This window comes from Pseudochaenichthys georgianus, chromosome 23, assembly GCF_902827115.2.
Source record: "Pseudochaenichthys georgianus chromosome 23, fPseGeo1.2, whole genome shotgun sequence".
In the NCBI taxonomy this organism is placed as follows: Eukaryota; Metazoa; Chordata; class Actinopteri; order Perciformes; family Channichthyidae; genus Pseudochaenichthys; species Pseudochaenichthys georgianus.
In genome coordinates, this window is record NC_047525.1 from 20,693,730 (window position 1) to 20,715,283 (window position 21,554).

Genomic DNA, 21,554 nt, shown 5'->3' on the forward strand with positions numbered 1-21,554 from the left:
GTCTCTCCCAGAAAAAAGCCAAATGTGGAAGATGCACAATTTCTTCATGAACGCCTGTCATGAGCTCATGAAGAGCTCCAGGCTTTTTGCTGCTGGAGCTCCATGTGTCCGGTGATGCAACAGTCATGGGTTCCCCAGGCTGTGTGTCAGAGACGCTGGAGCACACCGAATGCTTATACCCCAAGCCTCAAGAGTGATTAGCCTTCAGCTTGTGCTTCAGTGCTTGTGCTTCAGCTTCAGCTCATTGTGAAAATGTAACAGAAATAAACATTTTTTTATAAATAAGGAATATCCACATGTAAAGCAGAATCAGAGTACCTTTACTCGTCCCATAGAGGGTACATTTACATGTATTTGTAACAGCAGAAAAGAGCCAAATATAGCTTAATATTAACTAAGAAGCATGCATACAAAATATTAAAGATAACAAATGTACAACATACAAAATAAGGTGTGTTATGTACAGTGAAAGTGGCCCCCGGGGATCTTATTAATCAGAATCAGACTTCCTTTAGTCCTGCAGCGGGGAAATAGTAGTAATAGAGAAATCTAAGTTTTTAATATAGAGAAGAAAAACACATTAGTAATAGAATAAGACAAATAAAGACCAATGCTAAGAATTCCTTTGCTAAGAATGAGAAGCAGCGATTTAAAAATAGGTTGAGACATTTATTAAAATGTATATATTTTTTAAGTCATAATTGCACAGTACACAAGTGTCTGTATTGCACATTCGTGTTATAGTCACGAAATTAATTTAATCTATTGATTCGTGTTCACCAACACGATTTTCGCATTGTCCTGTCAGACAGAACGATTTTAAAAGCAATGTATTTCTATTGGTAGTATGTTTCGTGCCTGCACCACGTCTTTTTGTCCGGTCGGGTCTTGGAATACCAGAAGCTGTGTGGTTCATAAAAAAATGTTCTTACTCAATATCTTACCCTAAGCCTAACCATATCCCTTTTATTTTATTTTAAATTGTATAATGTCGGAGTTTTTTTGCCGTCCACGAGGAAAAGAAATGGGGCTCAGAGCCTCAGAATACTGAAATCTGTATTTGTTGTCATATTTTTTTCCTTCTAATTTGTTATTATTTGGTGCAGGCACGAAACATACTACCAATAGAAATACGTTGCTTTTAAAATCGTTCTGTGTCCGAATACTGAAATCTGTATTTTTTTAAATCGTTCTGTGTGACACGAAAAAAATGGCGAAATCGTGTTGGTGAACACGAATCAATAGATTCATTTCGTGACTATAACACGAAATGCCGTGAGACTGTGTGTGGGTGGTCTGTATATTATCTATATTATATCACGTTATTTATATGGATTGCAACCTGTGAACCCAGCTCCCACTGTCCGCTCCTCGCAGCAGCGAGCCGCGCAACGTCCCGCCAACACGGCACCCAGACCCCACGCAGCATTCTCATCTGTTTGTCACATGGTCAGAACACTTAACATGAACGTGCCGGGCAGCGCGGTCCCGTGGATGCGCGTTCATAATGCCGAGGAAAATAACTCTCAGAATAACGTTATTCGCACATTTTACAACTTGAGGACCGAATGTTTTTAATAAGGCTATACAAACGTTCGTACTGGGTAGTTTATTTAGTTTAAAAAAAATTATCCAACGATTTACAGACCACTCTTTCCCAATGTAACTCAATGGGACAAAGTGTTTCCGGGCCCAGCAACCTAAAGGCAGTGTAGTACCGCTGGGAGTCAGGAGCTCCAACAAGCCGTTTAGGACAGAGAGTAGGCTTGTGTGAGACAAGCGAGACCTGCGCAGACCTGCGCAATTTCGATCAACGTCTAGCTAGTGCGTTGCATGATGGTTAGTCATTTTGTCCGACTTGGGCTGCTTCTCAGGTTGATTAAATTAAATCCTTGCTTCCCTCACTTGCGTCGTTTCCCTGCGTTTAGTCCCTCCCACCAGGGAAGCATGGAGGGACGCAAGGAAACCACGAGAAGTAGGGAAATGAGTTTTAAGAGCAATGGGACGTCCTTTCCTCCGGAGCGTCACGTGAAGCGACGTCCGTTTGTGATGACGCTGCACAGCTGTTCGTCTGGCAGCAGCTCTGTCCCGTTATTTCCACAAACACCCCCGCCTCTGTTAGTGCACATTTACTGACATAAACCATAGACTGTATATATAAATGGACGTAGGGTCCGTGACGTCACCCATAGCATTCTGCAGAGTTGCCGTGAAGCCCTTAGTAGGCGGAGTCGGCCACTAACGGCTCAACAGTGACGTCAGAGTTCAACTCCCGCCTTCTCCAGCCTGCTCCAAATAAGGGCAAAGAGGCGGAGCCGAGGCGGGACCTGCAGCCACCGAGCTGGAAGTTCCAGAGCTAGCTGAAGCTACCAAGCTAAGCTAACATGCTCCCCATCTGCACGCTGCCGTCGCATTTTACGTTTCTAAGGTAAGCGGACATAAAACTATTCAGCAAAACTATAAATGATAATCTAAGTTATTGAGTTTTTAGCATAATACTTCAGAATCACTTAACTATACGTTTAATACATTTAAGTCAAGCTAAGGTACATGTGATGGTAGCTAGTTAGTGCTCTTACCTGTGAGGCCTCCTCCAAACAGCATAGTAACCAGACTGTGTATCATTAAAACTAAGTACCAGTTCTAGATCCTTGACTTTAGACAAACAATTCAAAAGACAAAATGTATTTAAAGACCAATCTTTATTTGAAGGGGCCTCTTAACCTGAGATATTAGTTATACAGTAATAGTATTGACAATCTAAAAAAACGGAGCAACTCAACAGTCAACTTTATGTTTCTTATTGTCTAAAGCATTTATTATTTTCATTTCCCCCCTCTCATATTCAGTGTGGACGGATTGAGACAGCATGGTGTCCAGAGAGCTGCAGAGACTTCAGGGAGAAACCTCTGTGTGATGGACATCCAGTCTGTTGGTTTGGAGAGGACTGAGGGTCTTTCCTCTGCGAGGAGGACCAGGGCTGATGGAGGAGCCCATGCTGGGCAAAGCTGATACCAACTGCACAGGCCTAGTCTGTCACGTTATTTGACTAAATGTGTTTACTTGTACATTTAATAGGTTTACACCTTCTGTCCATATGTGCTTTTTATTTAAAACATTTGATTAACTTTTGGTTCACATTTCAATAAATTGTATTTGTATTTGTATCCTTTTGTCCATTATTCTTACTGAAAATGTTAGATTACACATTCACATCTGAAGATTGGCCCCATTTATTTGTGACGTTGCAAACTCTGCGGTACAAGGCACAAGTGATGTGAAGCTCATAAAGTGAGGCAAATAGAAATAATCAGCTGATGGAGTATAGATGTGGAAATAGCTGCATTCGATCAGCTGACTGTTTTTACAATAAAAGTAGTTTCTTAGTGAATGTCATGTACTGGTCTTAAAATATCATAATATTAGCTTTTAATGATCCTCTTGGATGTTCTTCTTGACCCTCAGAGAAGGAGAAAATGTCGTGTCTTTCAGGCATGTCCTTTCCTAACAAAAATGACAGGAAACATAAAACATTATTGCAGAACAAGTGTGTTATTTATGAAAGAGGTGTGTTTGTGTGTTTAGGGGCTTTAGATATAATTATTTTGTAATTGTAATGTTTTTTTTTTATTTTAACAGTGAGCAATCAGATTATGAATGAACAGTATGAAGTTCATCAACATTGAAATATATGTTATTATCAAAATAATATTTAACTGTTACAAAACGTAGTGCAACTGTAGAAGCTTGCTCTGTTGTCTCACTGAAAGAATAACTTTTACCACGTTTTTACAGACAATATTGAGAGATAAATAGTAGCAGTTCTCACTGTGTTAAATATCTTTGCCTTCAATACATTAAATTAGAAAGCTGACAAAGTCATATTGCTAAATATCTAAATGTAACTTTTTGCATGGAATAAACCCTCAACTTAACTGATGTGTAGGTGATCTGGTATTTAGTATTGTTTATTGGAATGTATATCAGTGTATTCAAGTCAATACTTCATTTATTTAAACCAATATCTTTCTTGATTCTTTGTACAGTATGAACAAGAGTCTTTGTACCTGTGCTGAAGTTCACTGCTGTGAGGAGTCCAGTTCTGTCTCTCACTCTCTGGTCCAGCCTGTCTGCATCACCTGGACACCTTAAACAAACAGATATATATATATGTAAAGTACCATGTGTACAAACAATATAACTGATTCTCTTCTGTTGAACATGTTGGATTGTGTATTGTCCGAGTCAGGGTCCTTTTTATTTTACTGTAACTTTGGAAGTTGTGTTACAAATGCTTACTGTTTATTTGATACCCATTTGGTAATGCAATTAATAAAAACAACAAGGTTTGGGTTCGTTCTTCAGATGACTGTGACGTTAACGTGTAAGCTCAATAATGAACTCCAGCTCAACCAACCATATTGTAATATCTAAGTAATCATCTTGAAATATGACATTAATAATTGTAATATACACACATCTTATTGTGAGGTTGATTTCACATACACTACTTCGACATTAGCTTGTCTACATACTCTAGCATAGCCAATTTAAATTAACCGTAAGGCTTGGGTTAGCATGTAAGCTAGTGGTAGCTACATTGGTGCTAACGATGCTAATCGTAGCTTCCAAGTTAAAATCATAGACTGTATATATAAAGGTTAAAACGAAATAGACACGTGTTAAGTGGGATAATACTGTTGAACAAACGGTTTCTGTTTGAGGTTAATAAAATAAGGTTATATCCTTGTAACTTAGAGATATTTTATTATGTAGGTAGAACTGGATGCATCTATATTTAAAGTGTTCAAAGTGCAGTGCAAGTCAGTTGAAACGATCTTAAGTTTGCGTGACGTTGAAGTCGTGCGACCCTGCTGCTGTACTGGCTTGTAGTTCGTTTATAGCATAACGTTAGCATTTCGCTTTTGGCGACTAGATTTATGATTCAAAAATTATAAAAGTAGGAGAGACATGTGGAGATTATCCGGCTGAACAAAACGTGATCCTTCTCTTAAATGTGTGTCAACCACAGACCTTATTTCGAGCTATTTTCCAAAATCCTATGGAGAAATTGCATTGCGTTTTTGACGAAGGAACCGGAAGAAGTTTACATCCGGGTTTTAGGACGCGTCACTGCGGTTCTCTATAACCTCCTTTAGCTTAGGAACCACTGGACCTCCCTATCCGACAGGAGAAGCGAAAATGCTGCCCCACAATGCCTTGCAGCTGCAGCATTTCCCGTCACTCAACAGTCGGCCGTTCACGGAAACAACCGATTATGACCGAGAAATTATATCATGAAAGTTACGGTGCTTATTAAGCATCAAATAAAGTCAACATTTCACAGTCTTTACTGAGCTGTGTGGAGTTTGTTCAACTTTTAACAGATGTTTGAATGGTGATATACACAGTGATAGATGTTAGGGACTAACGTTTATAATAAATACATTTGTATTGATTTTAAGATCTTTAGTTCATACAAACATACGTATTGGGATCATTTGTATTAATGTGGACCGGAGGGAGAGGGTGACGAGCATAAGTTTCACTTTCCTTTTTTATTTCAATTCCAACTTTGGTCATGAAGAATATGCTTCTCTGTTATCCACGTTCATAAAGCATAAAGCAGCAGCATCAGAGCACAGTGCAGAGTCTCTAGATGAGTTTACAGTAGTCCCTCCTTCTTATTAAACATCCATGTTGTAGCCTGCATAGTTCCCCCACAGCAGCAGACGCACATTCATGACCTCCGCTGGCGCATCATAAACACGTCGGAGAGTGAAAGTGCATTCGGATTCTCTAAAGTACCGCAGCCTCTTCTCCTAAGTCCTTTTGAATTCTCCTGTCCACTATCCCTTAACCCCGTGACGTTTCACTCAGAGGTCAAGGAATAGACGATAGGGTTAGAATTTAGGAGCTGATCTTTGGACTATTCGACTGCAGCCCAGTTCTTATTATACATCCATAGCCGCGTTCACACCGCAGGACTTTCCCTGGTACTTTAGTTCTTTAGTTCCGTTAGTAACAATAATGTCGCGTTCACACCGCCGGGACTACTCAGTGCCGGGAACTCTTTTGGTACTTTTTAGTCCCTGCTAGAGAGGTGGTACGAACCTGGTGACCAAAGAGTGTCAATTTCTATTCTATTTCTATTGGCTGGGCGAATTGCAAACCACGCCCCGTTAGACTCTGAATTTGTTTTGTTAGGCAGCCATTTTTTTCCTCGCTACAAAACCACATCCACACCTGAGCGAGTGTTTTTTTTGTACTTTAAAGCAGTTATGACCACACGTATTACAACACCGGAGCGGTGGAATGATGAGGAAGTGTCGGCGCTTCTGGCAATTTACTCCAAGGACGGGATGCAGCAGCTTCTACAGAAAGCAGTTCCCAACTCCAAATGTTTTGAGCGATGTTCGCTACTTGAGCTGGGAATCGTGCACAGTGCACACGGATGCCGGGTAAAAATAAAGAAACTCAGGCAGGACTATAAAAAAATTAAAGACCACAATAATAAGAGTGGTAACGATTTTCTATTGTTATTATATATATATATATATATTGCCACTGTTTTTTAATACTGACACCTAACTTGCACTAAGGCGTGTCTGCTGCTATATATATTGCCACTGTTACATTGTTTTGAAACTACTTACACTTTATTTTACATTTCACACTGTTATTTAACTTCAATTTACATGCATACGACACACCTGGAACAGCATGATGCCGTTATTGTTATGTCTTGACTGTGCAATAAAACAAACAAACTGGCGAAGCTTTATTTATTGTGTCCCACCCCAAATTGGCAGAATAGAAGAATGTGAGAGCAGACAGGTGTCGGTGGTTGAATTTATCAGAAACACAAGTCTTACACACATAAACACAAGTAATTTATCATGTCATTTGTTTTAGATAAATAAGGGGAAAACACCAAACAAGGGTTGATGTCCTTTTCCAAAATCAGCCTGAGGGGGTAATATATAATAAATACATAAAGATAAAGTCCATTGTTATAATGGGGTATTTTATTTGTAAATTACCCTTATGAACTCCATCATGTCTGAGGTCGGAAAGTAAACAAACGCCTCATACAGCGGATGGGCTTTATACCCCCCCCCCAGTAAACCCAGAGAAGAAGAAGACGAAGTGACGTCAGCGTAATCGTGCCTCAGGGAAAGTACTGAGGTGTGAATGCGATTGGCACTAGCCCCCTGGCGGATTTAGTGCCGTGGTACTTTAGTGGTAATTTAGTGCCGGCACTAAAGTACCGCAAATCCTGCGGTGTGAAAGCGGCTCATGGAAGCGACTCGCTGGTATCTCGAGCTGTGCGCTCATTGTTGGTTTTTACCACGTGCTGGTGATGAAACTCTCCAATTGGCTCGGCAAAAGTTTGTTGTTGTTTTGTGTCAGTTTTACGTCGCCACATCATTCCCATTTTTCATCATTGTTCCACAATGTTTATCATCATGAAATTAATATCTATATATGTTATACTATACTTGCACTGCTTACCCTTTTCATACTTTATATATCTTAGCATATTCATACACACTGTTCATACTGCTTACAGGCTGATATATAGTGTATTCATACCCCTCACTGTTGATTCATCATTCAATTCATTCTATATGTTATTCTGTAGATTGTGTACATTACTTTTCACTTCACTGCTTGTTGTACCTGGTTAGAAGCTAAACTGCATTTCGTTGTCTCAGTACCTGTAATCTGTGCAATAACAATAAAGTTGAATCTAATTTTGAGCAGGAACAAATGTATTTACTTAGTACGTATCTGACATTAATGATTAAACACGTGTGCATTCTTTATAAATACAAACCGAGTCAAGCCGACTCCGGAGGTGGCGGTATGCATCTTAAAGTTGTTTGCAATCCGCCAAAAAACCGAGAGAAGAAGAAGAAGACGAAGCCGAGGCTGCAGTCGGATAGTTTAAAAATCAGCTCCTAAATTCTAACCCTATCGTCTATTCCTTGACCTCTGAGTGAAACGTCACGGGGTTAAGGGATAGTGGATAGGAGAATTCAAAAGGACTTAGGAGAAGAGACTGCGGTACTTTAGAGAATCCGAATGCACTTTCACTATCCGACGTGTTTATGATGCGCCAGCGGACGTCATTGTGTGCGTCTGCTGCTGTGGGGAAACTATGGAAACCACAGTTTTCTATACAGCGGACTACAACATGGATGTTCAATAAGAACGAGGGACTCATCTAGAGACTCTGCTCCGTGCTCTGATGCTGCTGCTTTGCTTTATGAACGTGGACAACGGAGAAACATATTCTTCATGACCAAAGTTGGAATTGAAATAAAAAAGGAAAGTGAAACTTATGCTCGTCACCCTCTCCCTCCGGTCCACATTAATACAAATGATCCCAATACGTATGATTGTATGAACTAAAGATCTTAAAATCAATACAGATGTATTTATTATAAACGTTAGTCCTTAACATCTATCACTGTGTATATCACCATTCAAACATCTTTTAAAAGTTGAACAAACCCCACACAGCTCAGCGAAGACTGAAATGTTGACTTTATTTGATCATTTCAGTAAAAACTAACGTTCATATTTCTCTCTTTGATTATAATACTGATGAACGTTCAAAACAAAGCACTTTGGCAACTTACCACCTATGTTTTAAAAAGCTTAATAAGCACCGTAACTTTCATGATATAATTTCTCCGTCATAATCGTTTTTTTCCGTGAACGGCCGACTGTTGAGTGACGGCAAATGCTGCGGCTGCAAGGCATTGTGGGGCAGCATTTTCGCTTCTCCTGTCAGTTAGGGAGGTCCAGTGGTTCCTAAGCTAAAGGAGGCTATAAAGGAAGTTTGAAACCTCCTTTCCTGTCATTCTCATCATTCTAGAGAATTCGAACGGCACTTATCATGGCTGCCACTGAGGGACTTCCGAGTCATTTCACTCCTTTAGGAAGGTTCCTAAGCTAAATGGACTATTCGACTTCAGCCCGACTCCGAGCTGTCCGACTTCAGGCGAGCTTTTTGAGACCTCCCCCGGCTGCGATCGGCTATTCTCGTCTACTTTCGAGGCGAGCCGCAACGTCTCAAACAAGCCTACTGAATACACAGAGATGCTGTCTGAGAAACCAATGTGAGTTTGGAAAATTGCACAATATAAATCTATTCTAGTATACCTCAACAATGGAATTATGATCAGTAGAAATGGCCATGACATGGGACCTTCAATAAAGGTTGGATAGTTGACATACTTTTGGTAGTATCCTGGCGCTCTGTAGCTTCATTCTGCAGCGCCATCTGGTGCTGCCTGTGGGAAAGATACAGCTTGATAAGGATATTATAAAAAGTGACAAAATGTCAGCTCAGTTTATGAGCCATATGCACTCATAGCGCTCTCTGCTGGGGATCAAGCAGGACTGCAGCATTAAAGTGGGAAAGACAGGGGCTCTTTCTCATTTCTCTAACTCCCCTCCTCGACTCCTATCCTCGATACTTAGTCCCGCCCACAGGAGATGCGAGCGGAGGAGCCGAGGAGGGGAACCGAGGAGAGAGGAGGGGAAGCAGCAGGCGGTTAGAGAAATGAGAACTCCTCTCCTCTGAGCGGTCATTTTAAAGAGACGTCCATTAATGATGACAGGAGGCACAGCAGCCCTCTGTCTGATGGACAGATGTGTTCATGACGACTTATATATTTACTTTTAATTCATTCACAGTGTGGTATAATGACACAATAACAGGCTACAGATGCGGACACACACACACACACACATAAATATATGTATATATTTATATAAATAATATATACAATTTCAGAATCAAACAGAGCACTCTCATAATAACGTAACACTATCAGAGACTGGATGTACGAGGAGTCGAGGAGGGGGATTTGATGAAATGAGAAAGGGCCAAGGTTTCAATGGCTCATGCATGGATTCACAACAATAACAAGAAACACCTTAGTATCACTCTAAATAAAATCTCATCATTCATACACATAATTGATGATACATAGGCAAGTATTTTAAATCGGATGACAGAGAGCTTCTGCAGCTTGTGTCATATTCACCAGATTGTTTTTAATGCCAAGAAAAATGTATGATAACCACATTTTTGAGCTGCACATATAGCCTTCAGTAAAACCTTTCAAACACTGTTTCAGTTTGGCCTGAGGGCTGAGGCAGTAATAAAGGAACATGTGCCACTGATTTCTGCCCTGACATCGACCAGCAGAACAGCTGAGTGATGACGGTGTTATCAGTGCAGCGCTCCACCCAGGGGCGGACTGGGACTAAAAATCAGCCGGGGAAACTCGACTCCACCGGCCTGCCCAACTCGGGGAGGCGGGGTGCTAGTGAATTGTATGGCCGGCCCACTTCAGTACCGGCCCATTCTATACCCAATGGCCAGTCCGCCCCTGGCTCCACCCTCTGTCCCTGCTTTCCAAACTGTACTTGTCTGTTTTGCTTGTTTGCCCTAATGTCCCCTGGCACGCACACTGCTTGTCCCCAGGTTACGTCACATTCCTGCGAACATGTCGGGACAGAGTGCTCACCTGAAACCAGAATAATAATCACATGCACCCTCTTCTCATTCAGCACAGGAATGCTTTCACTCCATGATTGCTGGAAGCTTCTGCCAGAGAAAGAGGCTTGTTTTAGCTGGCAAACAACACACCTGTATCCTCCTCTCATATCTGCCATCCCCAGCTCCACTACCTAACCTGATTACTGGCTGTTACTTTTGGATGACCTCTACATCAAACACAATGCAAATCAATAATAAAGACAGAAATATCAATGTTTTTTTACTTCAGTGTTTTATGTAAGAAAATAGAGCAATGTAACTTTAGAAAAGAGGAAACCATAAAGGATATCAAAAATGTGTCTTTATTTAGGCTAGACTTACAGAATAGTAGAGCTTACAACAACTATATAGGATACAAAAATTAAATCAGGTATCCATGTACTGCATTAAAAACATAAAATTAAAGTAGCCTAAATGAAAACGAACCTGAATTTTGAATTTAACTTTATTGATAGATCCTGCAAGTTATCCCCATTTAAGAAAAAGTAACAGTAATCTGATTACATATTTTGTATGTGACTGTAAGGGAATACTTTGTTTGTATCCTGAGTAGGTAATCCCACTACATGTAATACATTACTCCCCAAAACATGTTGAGTACCCAGTCATGACAGTGACATGTGGAATTTTTCATTACCTCGCCCCGGGGGCACAATGATGTCTGTGCCTGTGTATCGTGCATGTTTTTTTCCACCCCTGCCTTCTCTCTCTCTCTCTCTCTCTCTCTCTCTCTCTCTCTCTCTCTCTCTCTCTCTCTCTCTCTCTCTCTCTCTCTCTCTCTCTCTCTCTCTCTCTCTCTCTCTCTCTCTCTCTCACACACACACACACACACTGTCACTCTCCCTCTGTGGTGTTATTGTGAGTCAGCCGGTGTTGGCTGGGTTTGTTGTTTGTGGTTCAGCTGTGGGGCAGTGGTAGTGGTTTCAGAACTCCATGGCCTGTCAACCCCCCGGCTCTGCCTCCTACACCGTGGTTATCATTCCGCTCAGGAGCAGCCTCTACAGCCTGGACGCTCTGCGCTTCTACCTATGGGTGAGTAGGGAGGTTGTGTGTGTGTGTGGGGGGGGTGTGGGTTTATGAACATGCTTTTTAATCAGGTACATCTCTTTGAGTGTGCTTCTCAACAGTTGAGGATTCTTATCGGCTAATGTGTGTACGAACATGTGTTTTGTTTCCCAGTTTTCAGCACCAATGACTATAGTTATACTGTAAAAGCTTACTGTACATTGTAAAAAGCGTACTGCTTCTCGAGTGTCACCAGTTGGAAATATATGGACACGGAACGTTCACATGACATTTCCTATTCCTCTGGAATGTGGAACTAATTATTCATTTGAGTCATCCTGTGAAATAGTTCAATTTTAAAATTCAACTGATACTAAAAGAGATTTCTATAGTCAAGTTAAACACACACATTCACAATAAAGGCCTTAACATGATTTTGACTAATCTAAACGTGTTTGAATTGAGTTATTATATTAATATTACATGGAAGAAGTGTCAACAGGAAGGCAGAATCATTTGGATTTTTTAAAATACTAATAATTATTCCAACTTCCTGCAATACACACCCTTTAAAAAGATTACATTTTAAATCAGTAGTAGTGTTTTTAATATTATGAATAGATCCAGACTTACTGTTAAATTATCTTTCCTGTACACTTAATAATGCAGCTTGAAAGCATTCTCCACACTGCAATAAATACACTTCTTGCTGGTAAATCCTGTATTTATTATATTCATGTTGGTAGTAATCACACTGTAGTCGTCGGCTCTTAAAATAAGTTTTTATTGGAAAATGAAAAAGATAGATGTACGATGACTAAACTGGCAAATGACAGCTCGACTGAATAAATCATGTAAAACCAGATACTGGACATTTAACCTCGGTGCTTGTAAAGTCCCTCTGTTTTAAATCAGTTTTCCATCGTTGCTCCAGTGTTATTTCGAAGGTAGCTGCAGTCATCCCGGTGATACATTCCCACATGTCAAGTCTGCCTCTCACAGCTTCCTGTTAAAGGCTGAATATAACCAGTTTTTCAACTACTGTAAATGTGTTATTATAAGAGTTGTCAAGATTTGAGATTGCTATAATAGCTGTAAAATCTTATCTTATAATAAATAACAGGGAGCTTGTGGGCATGTCTTGAAGTATGATTAGTCACACACAGCTAAATGTATAATTAACTAGTGATACAACACTGTCATGAGTGTTTAACGTCCTCTTAATCCTTGTGATTGCCTTAAAACTGACTGTAACCCGATGACAGTAGAGGTGTATCACTACCACCCTACAGTATGTTATGATTGCCTGTCCGTTGTTAGGCATGTGTGCCCATTTAAAAAGCATGTTTTCCAGAGAGCGGGGACAAAAGGACTACAGGCCCCCTGCTGCTCTGTAGATTGGCTCCACTGATTCAAACAAAGCCTCTGGGCCTCTGGAAGACAACAGGCAGTGCTGTGCATTAGTCAGGCCCATGGTGCCATCAAACACACACAAACACACACACCTCACAAAACTGTCTGTACCTCCAAAATAAACATTTATGATTTTGTTTCTGGGAGGTTTCCTGCTTTTTTCAACTGTGGAAATGTGACCGGAAGAGTCTGGATACTGTCTATGAAAGATACTTTTTTTTTTATGGGGGTGATATGAAGTACTTATCCATAGTGAGTTTTATGTACATAGATGGTGCCACCAGTTTGGAGAAACAGGAAGTACTACTGGCACAGAGGCTATGTCCTGCTTTGGAAACAGGCTAAAAATACATTTTAGCCACCTAAACAAGGACCCAGCCTTAAACCATTCGATTCCAGTTAAAGTATTTGCTATATTTAGAAAATGCTCACTACTTTACCTTGCCATTGGACTGCTTTCTCGTCGGGAACTGCATCTGTTTCCTAAGCTTTTTTGAACAGCAACCAGACTCCATTGACAAAACTAAGATTTTACCTCTCAGAACCTGGTAATTAACCACTGCCTCAATGGGAGAGTTTATTTGAATAAGGTAAAATTGCAATTTTTATCAAAGGAGAATGGTGTCTTTGGCCAGAGCATAAATAACAAATTCAGCGTACCATAGGAAAATGAGGTTGGCGACAAGGTAAATGTTAAATACTCTTAATATAGCGTATATATTGGGTGCAGTCAACATGTCCTCCTTCGGCAACCCCTAGTTGCTCTCGTTGGCATGTCAACAGAACTTTAGTGGACTGAAAAAACTGAACCGTTCACTTTAACTAAATGTTTTATGTCAACAGATTTCAAATAAGTGTATTAGGTTGAACTGAATATTTGAACTTCATAGTATTGCTTTCAATGAACCTAATACAGTTATGTGAAATCAGTTGACATGATACATTTAATTAAAGTCAACGTTTCAGTTTTTGAGTGTTTATATAAGCCACTTTGGACAAAAGCGTCAGCCAAATGGCATCTAAGGTAAATATGTAAAGCATACTCAGACACAAATATAAGTTTATTTGCTGATTCCACAGTTCACAGTACATTTCTTAGCTTCCTTTCAAGTAGCCTACTGCTTTCTGTTTCTCCAGACTGGGGATACCTCCTGCTGTGGGTGATACACAGTGACGTAACAAGGTTGTGATTGGCCCCGGTGCAAATATTGTTTTGCCCCCCCCCCCGCCATCGCCCCAAACATAAGCGCACGCTGATGCGCTCACACATGCACGGACATACACAACCACTCAGAAAGCGCCACATGTATAGGCTATCAACAACAGCCTGCCCTGGCCTCAGACCACCACAGCCTGACAACGGCACAGCGAACTAAGAAGAGGATTAAACCTGTTTCCTTGATGTGTGTCTCTGGGGAATGGGCCGGTAGGCCTACATAGACCGGTTGCTATAATATAGCTTTTCATCTTGGCGTCAGGGGTCTCAATAGCGCCATAGAGTCCCCTATCGGTTGGGGCCCTTGGGGGAACTGTTGGACCACTGCCGGGCACAGCCAAATCCAGCCTCTCCTCCTGGCTGGCTGGAGAAGAAGGTTGCACAGTCACGGCCACGGATACAGCTTCACTTGTGGAGCTAGATGGCAATGATGGTGGTGAGGCAGGTGAGCTATCGTTAGCCGTCAGCTGCCGCTGCACGTCAACATTGCTAACGTTAGCGCTCGATTTCGAGGACGATGTATGACAAAAAAAGCGGTCTAATTTTGTTAGTTTAGCTGTTACATCTCCTTGTTCTCTCTTGTCCTTTCTCTTTTGAGCGCTGCTCTTGTGCTTTGGTTTGCTGTACATTATAAATGCAAGCTATTACATTTTTTATAATGCTGCCAAACTTGCTGCTGCTAGCTACAGTACAGTATCAATCAATCAATGTTTATTTATATAGCCCAATATCACAAATGTTACATTTGTCTCAGTGGACTTCACAGTTTGTACAGAATATCAGTATGACAATACGACACCCTCTGTCCTTAGACCCTCACATCGTACAAGGAAAAACTTCCAAAAAAGTAAAAACCCCACAGTTTAAAGGGGAACAATGGGAGAAACCTCAGGGAGAGCAACAGAGGAGGGATCCCTCTCCCAGGACGGACAGACGTGCAATAGATGCCGTGTGTAAATAGTACAGGTTGATTAAGGCTGCAGCCCCACGAGGACGAATTCGGTCGTTTGCGTTACTGTTTAGTGTCATATAGACCGTTCGGCCACACGAGGACGACCGAATATGGCACTAAACGACTGAGGAAACGACAACGGGTCCCAAGGTGGATAGAAATGCATACGCCACTCTCTGGGGGGTCAAACAGCTCCGTGTGTGCGCCCTATACGGACATTTTCAGATCACTGATAGAGATTGCGCAATAGCCCCGCCTCTCCCCACCTCTTCTGCTCACCTCCGCTTACCCCGCGCCAGTGCTGAAGTGTTTCGCCACCAACAACAACAACAATGGCGGATCGCAGAGTTGCTATCGTGCTCCGGACGCTATTGACCATGCTACAGTTGTTTGTGCAACATCTACAGCAATAATGATGAGGCAATAGCCCCGCCTCTCCCCACCTCTGCTGCTCACCCCCACGTCAAAGTAAACTGCACCCTGAATTCAGATTATTTATCTTTCTCTCGCGAGTGAAGTCTAATCTGACAGGACGGAGACACGCAGCTCTGCTCACCTGCAGCTCCTCCCTCTGCAGCAAAACACACACTTCAAGTCAGATCATCACCCTTAGCTATTTTAATTACCTCTCAAACTCCCTAAACTAGTTATAAATATGTTTATTTTTATAGTCGGCCGGGTCACTGATTACTGGATGAGCTGCTGCATGAGACAGACACTGGCGCTGTCCGAAGAGAGGGAGGAAAAAGAGAGGCTCCGTGTATTTTATCATTATATTATATAGAGTCGTTATTCATTTGTTTTAAAGCTCAATAAATAACAAAGAAGACCTTTGACCGGCACTTTTATAATTTTGTCCGGAAGATTTCAACTTTAATACACGCTGACTGGCGAAAAACTCTGCCCGGTTCCCTCGGCGGAGAATAAACCATGACAACCTTCTTCTTCGCTGCTTTTGTGGAGCAAATCCGGGTGAAGTGTCTTGCCCAAGGACACAACGGCCTGACGCAGTGGCGGCAGGAGCGGGTTTCGAACTGGAGTTCCCCAGCACTCCCCCTTGATCTGATGATCGGATGCACAGACCACTGCGCCACCCGTCCCAATGCCATTGGGGCCCCAAAAAAATGGTCATGGGCCTCTGGCCGGCTCTGCGCCCCGGTGCGTCGATAGTTACGCCACTGGTGATACACCTATGTTTAAGTAGGCCTACCTTTATTAAACCCCACTTCAAACATCCTGACGAATCTTTAAGATTCACATGATTGAGAGGTTTTCCTCCCACCTCAGGTTAAGCGTCTGAAGGACTTGGAGCAGGAGAAGGACGCTCTGTGCTCGGGCATGGAGGTTCTGGAGAAGGCCCGCCTCTGGTACCTCCAGCGGCTGGATGAGAACCGAGCCAGGCAGGGCAGCTTCCAGACCCAGCAGAGTGGGGTCAACCCCCGGCAGGACGGAGCAGCAGAGGTAGGAGGCGGGGCGAGTGCATTGCCTCATTGACTTTACAAATCATAACTCTGTGTACTGTCACTGATGGTGTAAACGCCCGCCGCCCTGTGTCTCTGCAGGCCTTGTCTTGCCTCCTCAGGTCTCGGATACAGCGGGTGAACGGCTCTCTGGGCTCTGTGATGACTGAGCCCGTGACCAGCGGCAGCAGCGCCTCTCTGCCCGACGCAGTGTCTGACAGCAACCTCCGGTGGCAGAACACAGCACTGGCTCAGGTGAGGAGAGCAGAAAATGTGGGAAATGTTATTACTGTAAACCAGGGGTGTCCAAACTTTTTTCACCGAGAGCCACATACAGAAAAATATACAAAGGGCTGGACCACTCACTAGAGGTATATTGCCTCATAAGTTCAGTTATAAGTTAGCAAAATCAATCAAATGTAGGCTAGGTAAATTATGCTCGTGAGTGTTGGCAGCTCATCCCTTAAAACAGAAGCCTCAGATTGATTATAATAAGGAGAAATAGGTTGTGTTAACACATGACTACTACTGTGTAATATATTTTTACATTTATATTTAAGAAGTACAATAAGACAAGTACAAGTTTCATTTGTGGGCCATATTCCATTATATTTTTTTTATTTGATGAGGGCCGATTCAAAATGGTCCGCAGGCCGCATAATGCCCCCGGGCCGTAGTTTGGACACCCCTGCTGTAAAGCTTGAAAACTGTTCAAATGCGTTTTTTTTATAAAGTCCAGTTTTGTTACTCTCTTTAGAAATGATTTTGCTATATTAAATGTTTCCCCCCCTTTCATTTTCATTTTTATTCAAATGATGCCTTTGTTTGAATTTGCAATAATTTCTGATCGATTGGTCTGTTTGCTTCTTTTTGATGTGGCCATTTTTTCCATATTTTTGACAGGAGGTGAGCGACAAGAACCGTAAGATCTCACTGTTGGAATTCGAAAAAGACACCATCCTTGAGCAGCTTGATGAACTGCAGGCACGTTAATCACATCAATTCACTTCATGTCACACATTTGCTAACTTATACCCACTTGTAAATATGTATTTAATTTAATAAATTACACTTACGGATGCATCATTGGCTTCTGTGTAATCCTTCAAGAACTAACCAATTTTTGCTGAATCACTGAAACTTGACTGACCTGATTTTGTAACTTTATTATAACCAAGCCCTGTTGTAATTATGCATCATTATAATATATTATGATAATCCTTTTCTTCTCCTTACTCCAGTAGTTCACTTAATAAAAGAGATGCAGGGAGTGGACAAAATGATCAACTATATACGTCAATATTTAGGGGCGAATCTTTCAAACAATTTTGAGAAATGTGTTCTTTTTGAGAATTTCCATTTTATAAAATAAGATGTATTTCTAAAGATGGAACTACCAAAAGGTATATAAAGAAGTTTAACCTTCAAGTACTGCTTACATCTTAATGTATCTGCAACAATGATCCAATAATGCAATACATGACACTGATAGTGAGCATTCTGTGTGAGTACCATTACTTTTGACACTTTAAGTACATTTTCTTGCTAATATAATTGCAATGTTGTTTACTAGTGTAGCTCATAAATACATTATTTTCCCACAAATGCAATGTAAACAACATTATGCAACACTTGCTTCAACCACTTATACAGGTATCTACTGAAAATGGAGGGTTGTAAAATATCTTCTTTTTTAATAATCCCAAATGGTGGACATTTGTCAGCCTTGATAGTAAATGAGCATTTACAGTGTAATAAAATTCCCAAGGCAGCTGAGAAATTGTTTAAGCTTAAGTGCATCAACATATTTTCCCCGCATCACTGTGTGTCCTGTTACTCGCATTTGTTCCGTTTCCGTCTCTGAATGTGGGCTCTGTGTCTCGACACGTTGCAGAAACCTTACCCGGTGGTCCCGCACTGATCTTATTGAACTGATAAACGTTATCTATCCAAGTCATCGTGCATGTTAGCAGGTATTTTCTCTCCTGCACAGCACTAATCTGCAGCCTTAAACACAGAAGGCAACACTAGCAGGCTTATCAAAGAACTCTAATCCGTCACACACACAGGAGTCCTCTGATCATGTTATTTTAGATATTTATTTCCCCCATTTCAATAATCCATTCCCTCCTCCATCTTGGTTGATTATTCCACCCGTGGATGGATTTTTTAATCCAAAGTGTCAGGGGCCCAACTGGCCTTCACCTATAATATGTAAGTCAAAGATGCATGTACCAACGAGGGATAAACTCAAATGACCAATAAAATACATATCCAACAACAAAGAGATGCAGAACAGCTGCAAAGAGACCACAACAAGACTCAACAATTATGAAAAGGAAAAAAACTACAAAAAATAGACCTTAGGCAACTATAAAGAGTCTAAAAATAATGACAAAATAGACATGCAAAACACCTTTAAAAAAACTACCAATAGACTTAAAAGGACAGAAAGACAGAAAATGACTTTAAAGTCACAAAACAACAACAAAAAGAGGCTAAACAAACAACCATACAGTCTGTCTTGCTTCTATGTTGTACAGATATGGGGCCTTTTCAATGACTCGTCCCAGGGGCCATTGTCAAATGTTTTGCCCATGATTCTACATTTTCTTTTGACTACATTTTCATATGTTATCCTTTATTGGGAGAGCTTTGTTTGCCTATGTATCACTACGAGGTATATGTAAAATATATTGTCTATGTGTGTTGACTCCAACATATCAGAGTAAGTATGCAGTTTGTAATGTGTTGTATGTGTTAAGACTACAAGGTTATTGTGGCATAAATAGATTCACCAAGATGATAACATAAATCAGTTGATATGATCCTTACCATTACCGAAACATATCATCTTTTCTTCTGGCTTTTGTACTAAATCAGATTCATGCATTCGCAACTATACCTTCCAGTAAAGTGGAGCTATGCCTGTAAGGAATATGTGCAGGAATGAGATTAAAATCAGCGCGTGAGCTTCCGGAGAGAAAACATCCATTATAGCCGAGGCTTTCATTTAAGTAGCTCCATGTTCCCTATCTTCAGAATGCCACTGAACCATCCAGCCCGGGTACCAGCACTTGGATAATTATTGGGTCTAATTCACAAACTGCACAGCCCAACACCTTTGTTATGTCACGCCTTCGTGGAAAGCAATGCCTTTCTTCAGCAGCAACACGGGTCACTTGCACGGCACTCTGCTGGTCTCTCCAAACTCCTTCTACTTGTATACAATATCGTGTTTACTTTCCCCCCCCCAATTTGTGGTTTGGGTTTTTTTGAAAATCTGAAATTGTGAGCTGTTTCCGTGCAGGTCAGCGGAGGTGGGAAGCATAAACACACAAACATGGCTGCCTGAGAAATGCATTCTTTAAGCTATTAGGGGAAGAAGCTTCCTGAGATATACGGTGCTGTCAGTAAGTGGACTTTGAAGAGCACTTAAGGAATACTTAGTTTGAGGTGTCGTTTCTGTGCTTCAGGGACCAGTTGAGCCTACTAGTTATTTAAAGCCTGATAGCATTTTTTCTTCTGTTGGGTAAAATATTTATATTACAATCTCAATCATTACTAGACTATAAATGTGATCCATTTATAGTAATTGTATTTTGTCTATTGTTGTCTTATTTGATTCCCTTTTTCCCTTTTATTTTTAGGTTATACTGTCATGTCTTGATATAGGTTTGTTATTTATATCGTTTTTCCTGTATTCAATACAATGATAAAACAAATATTTGGTTAGCCCACACAAATTAAGGAAACGTAATATGTAAAGTATTGAGATGACATGCTCAACCTGTCAAATGTACCACAAAAAAGGCATCATTCTTCTTTTTACATTTATTTTTGAATTATTATACATAATATTCTCGTGTAATATTTTTGTTTTATGTTTTACTTGTTTTAAATGTAACTCATTCAATTTATAAAATATGGTCAAGATAAGATTTTTTCTTTTTTTCCAATAACCGAAAAGCACATCAACAATAGCAACAAGATGCAAAAATAATACAAGCTTGAAATGAATCAAGGATATTTTTTTCATGGTAGTTTGTCCTATACTGACCCCCCCCCCCCAAATGTAAACAAACGATGTTGATTAATGCAGACTGAATACAATCAGATAGTGAATTGTTTCCATTTGGCATGTTTTACTTTCTCCAAAATGTAAATAATGTACAGCAGATCACAGAAAGAGATACACTTAATATCAGTAAACAATTTCCTCACTGTCGTTGAGGCCAGTTTTGGATTCTCCACCACTGTTGCACTCTGTCCTCTGCGGCAGCGATGCACGGGTACGCGCGTCTCCAACGAGTGGTATCTCCATCCCGGACATGTTTAAGTCCAGCTGGCTCTGCAGGTGTTTGATATAGTCAATAGCAGCGCGCAGGGTCTCCACTTTGCTGAGCCGCTTGTCCTCAAACTCCTGCGGCAGATGCTCTCTGAGCCGTGTGTAACCTTCGTTTACGCAGCGCACTCGGTGCCGCTCCCTTTCGTTCCTTTTCCGGATAAAAGCAGGTTCAAAGGAATAATCACACACTCCAAAGGGGACGTGGAAAGGGAAATAAGTTAGCCGTCTGTAGGGTAACCTCTGGCCGTGCACTGGGTCCAGATATGCGTCCAGGTGGAGGGGCAGTCTCAGCCGTAGTGCATCCTTGTAGTGTGCTCCACTGTTTTCCATAGAGAAGCCGTGGAGAGCCAGTGGAGGGATGAATGGAGTATGCTCCATTATATCCTTACATGTGAGACATATTTCTAATAGAAAAAGGGGGAAATTAAAGTACATAGCGGTTGAATATGAAATAAACTGTGTGCCATCAATGCAACTTACCGTGCCAGAGTCTCCTCAAAGTAATCTCATGTTTTCAGCAAGAGTTTTCTTTTTGTGATTAAATATCTAAATTGTGATCTTCTATAAGTGGGCACTTC

General features: G+C 41.1%; 1 protein-coding gene and 2 long non-coding RNA genes across 3 annotated transcripts; 2 read left to right on the top strand and 1 right to left on the bottom strand.

Annotated features, from left to right (window-relative positions):
• Positions 1–2,754: 2,754 nt before the first annotated feature.
• Positions 2,755–9,331, bottom strand: LOC139432946 (uncharacterized). The gene is made up of 3 exons (XR_011642516.1): positions 9,250–9,331; positions 4,068–4,147; positions 2,755–3,504 (listed from the first exon to the last, which is right to left on the bottom strand). It is a non-coding gene; the product is annotated as an uncharacterized lncRNA (long non-coding RNA).
• On the top strand, positions 8,422–10,799 carry LOC117439361 (uncharacterized). Its single transcript, XR_004551150.2, has 2 exons — positions 8,422–9,131; positions 10,594–10,799. It is a non-coding gene; the product is annotated as an uncharacterized lncRNA (long non-coding RNA).
• A 580-nt stretch (positions 10,800–11,379) lies between these two features.
• LOC117439217 (suppressor APC domain-containing protein 1-like) lies at positions 11,380–17,712 on the top strand. The gene is made up of 4 exons (XM_034075024.2): positions 11,380–11,614; positions 16,456–16,629; positions 16,731–16,883; positions 17,532–17,712. The coding sequence occupies exons 1-4, from the start codon at positions 11,516–11,518 to the stop codon at positions 17,619–17,621; spliced, it is 516 nt and encodes a 171-aa protein (XP_033930915.1). The 5' UTR covers positions 11,380–11,515; the 3' UTR covers positions 17,622–17,712.
• Positions 17,713–21,554: the final 3,842 nt, after the last annotated feature.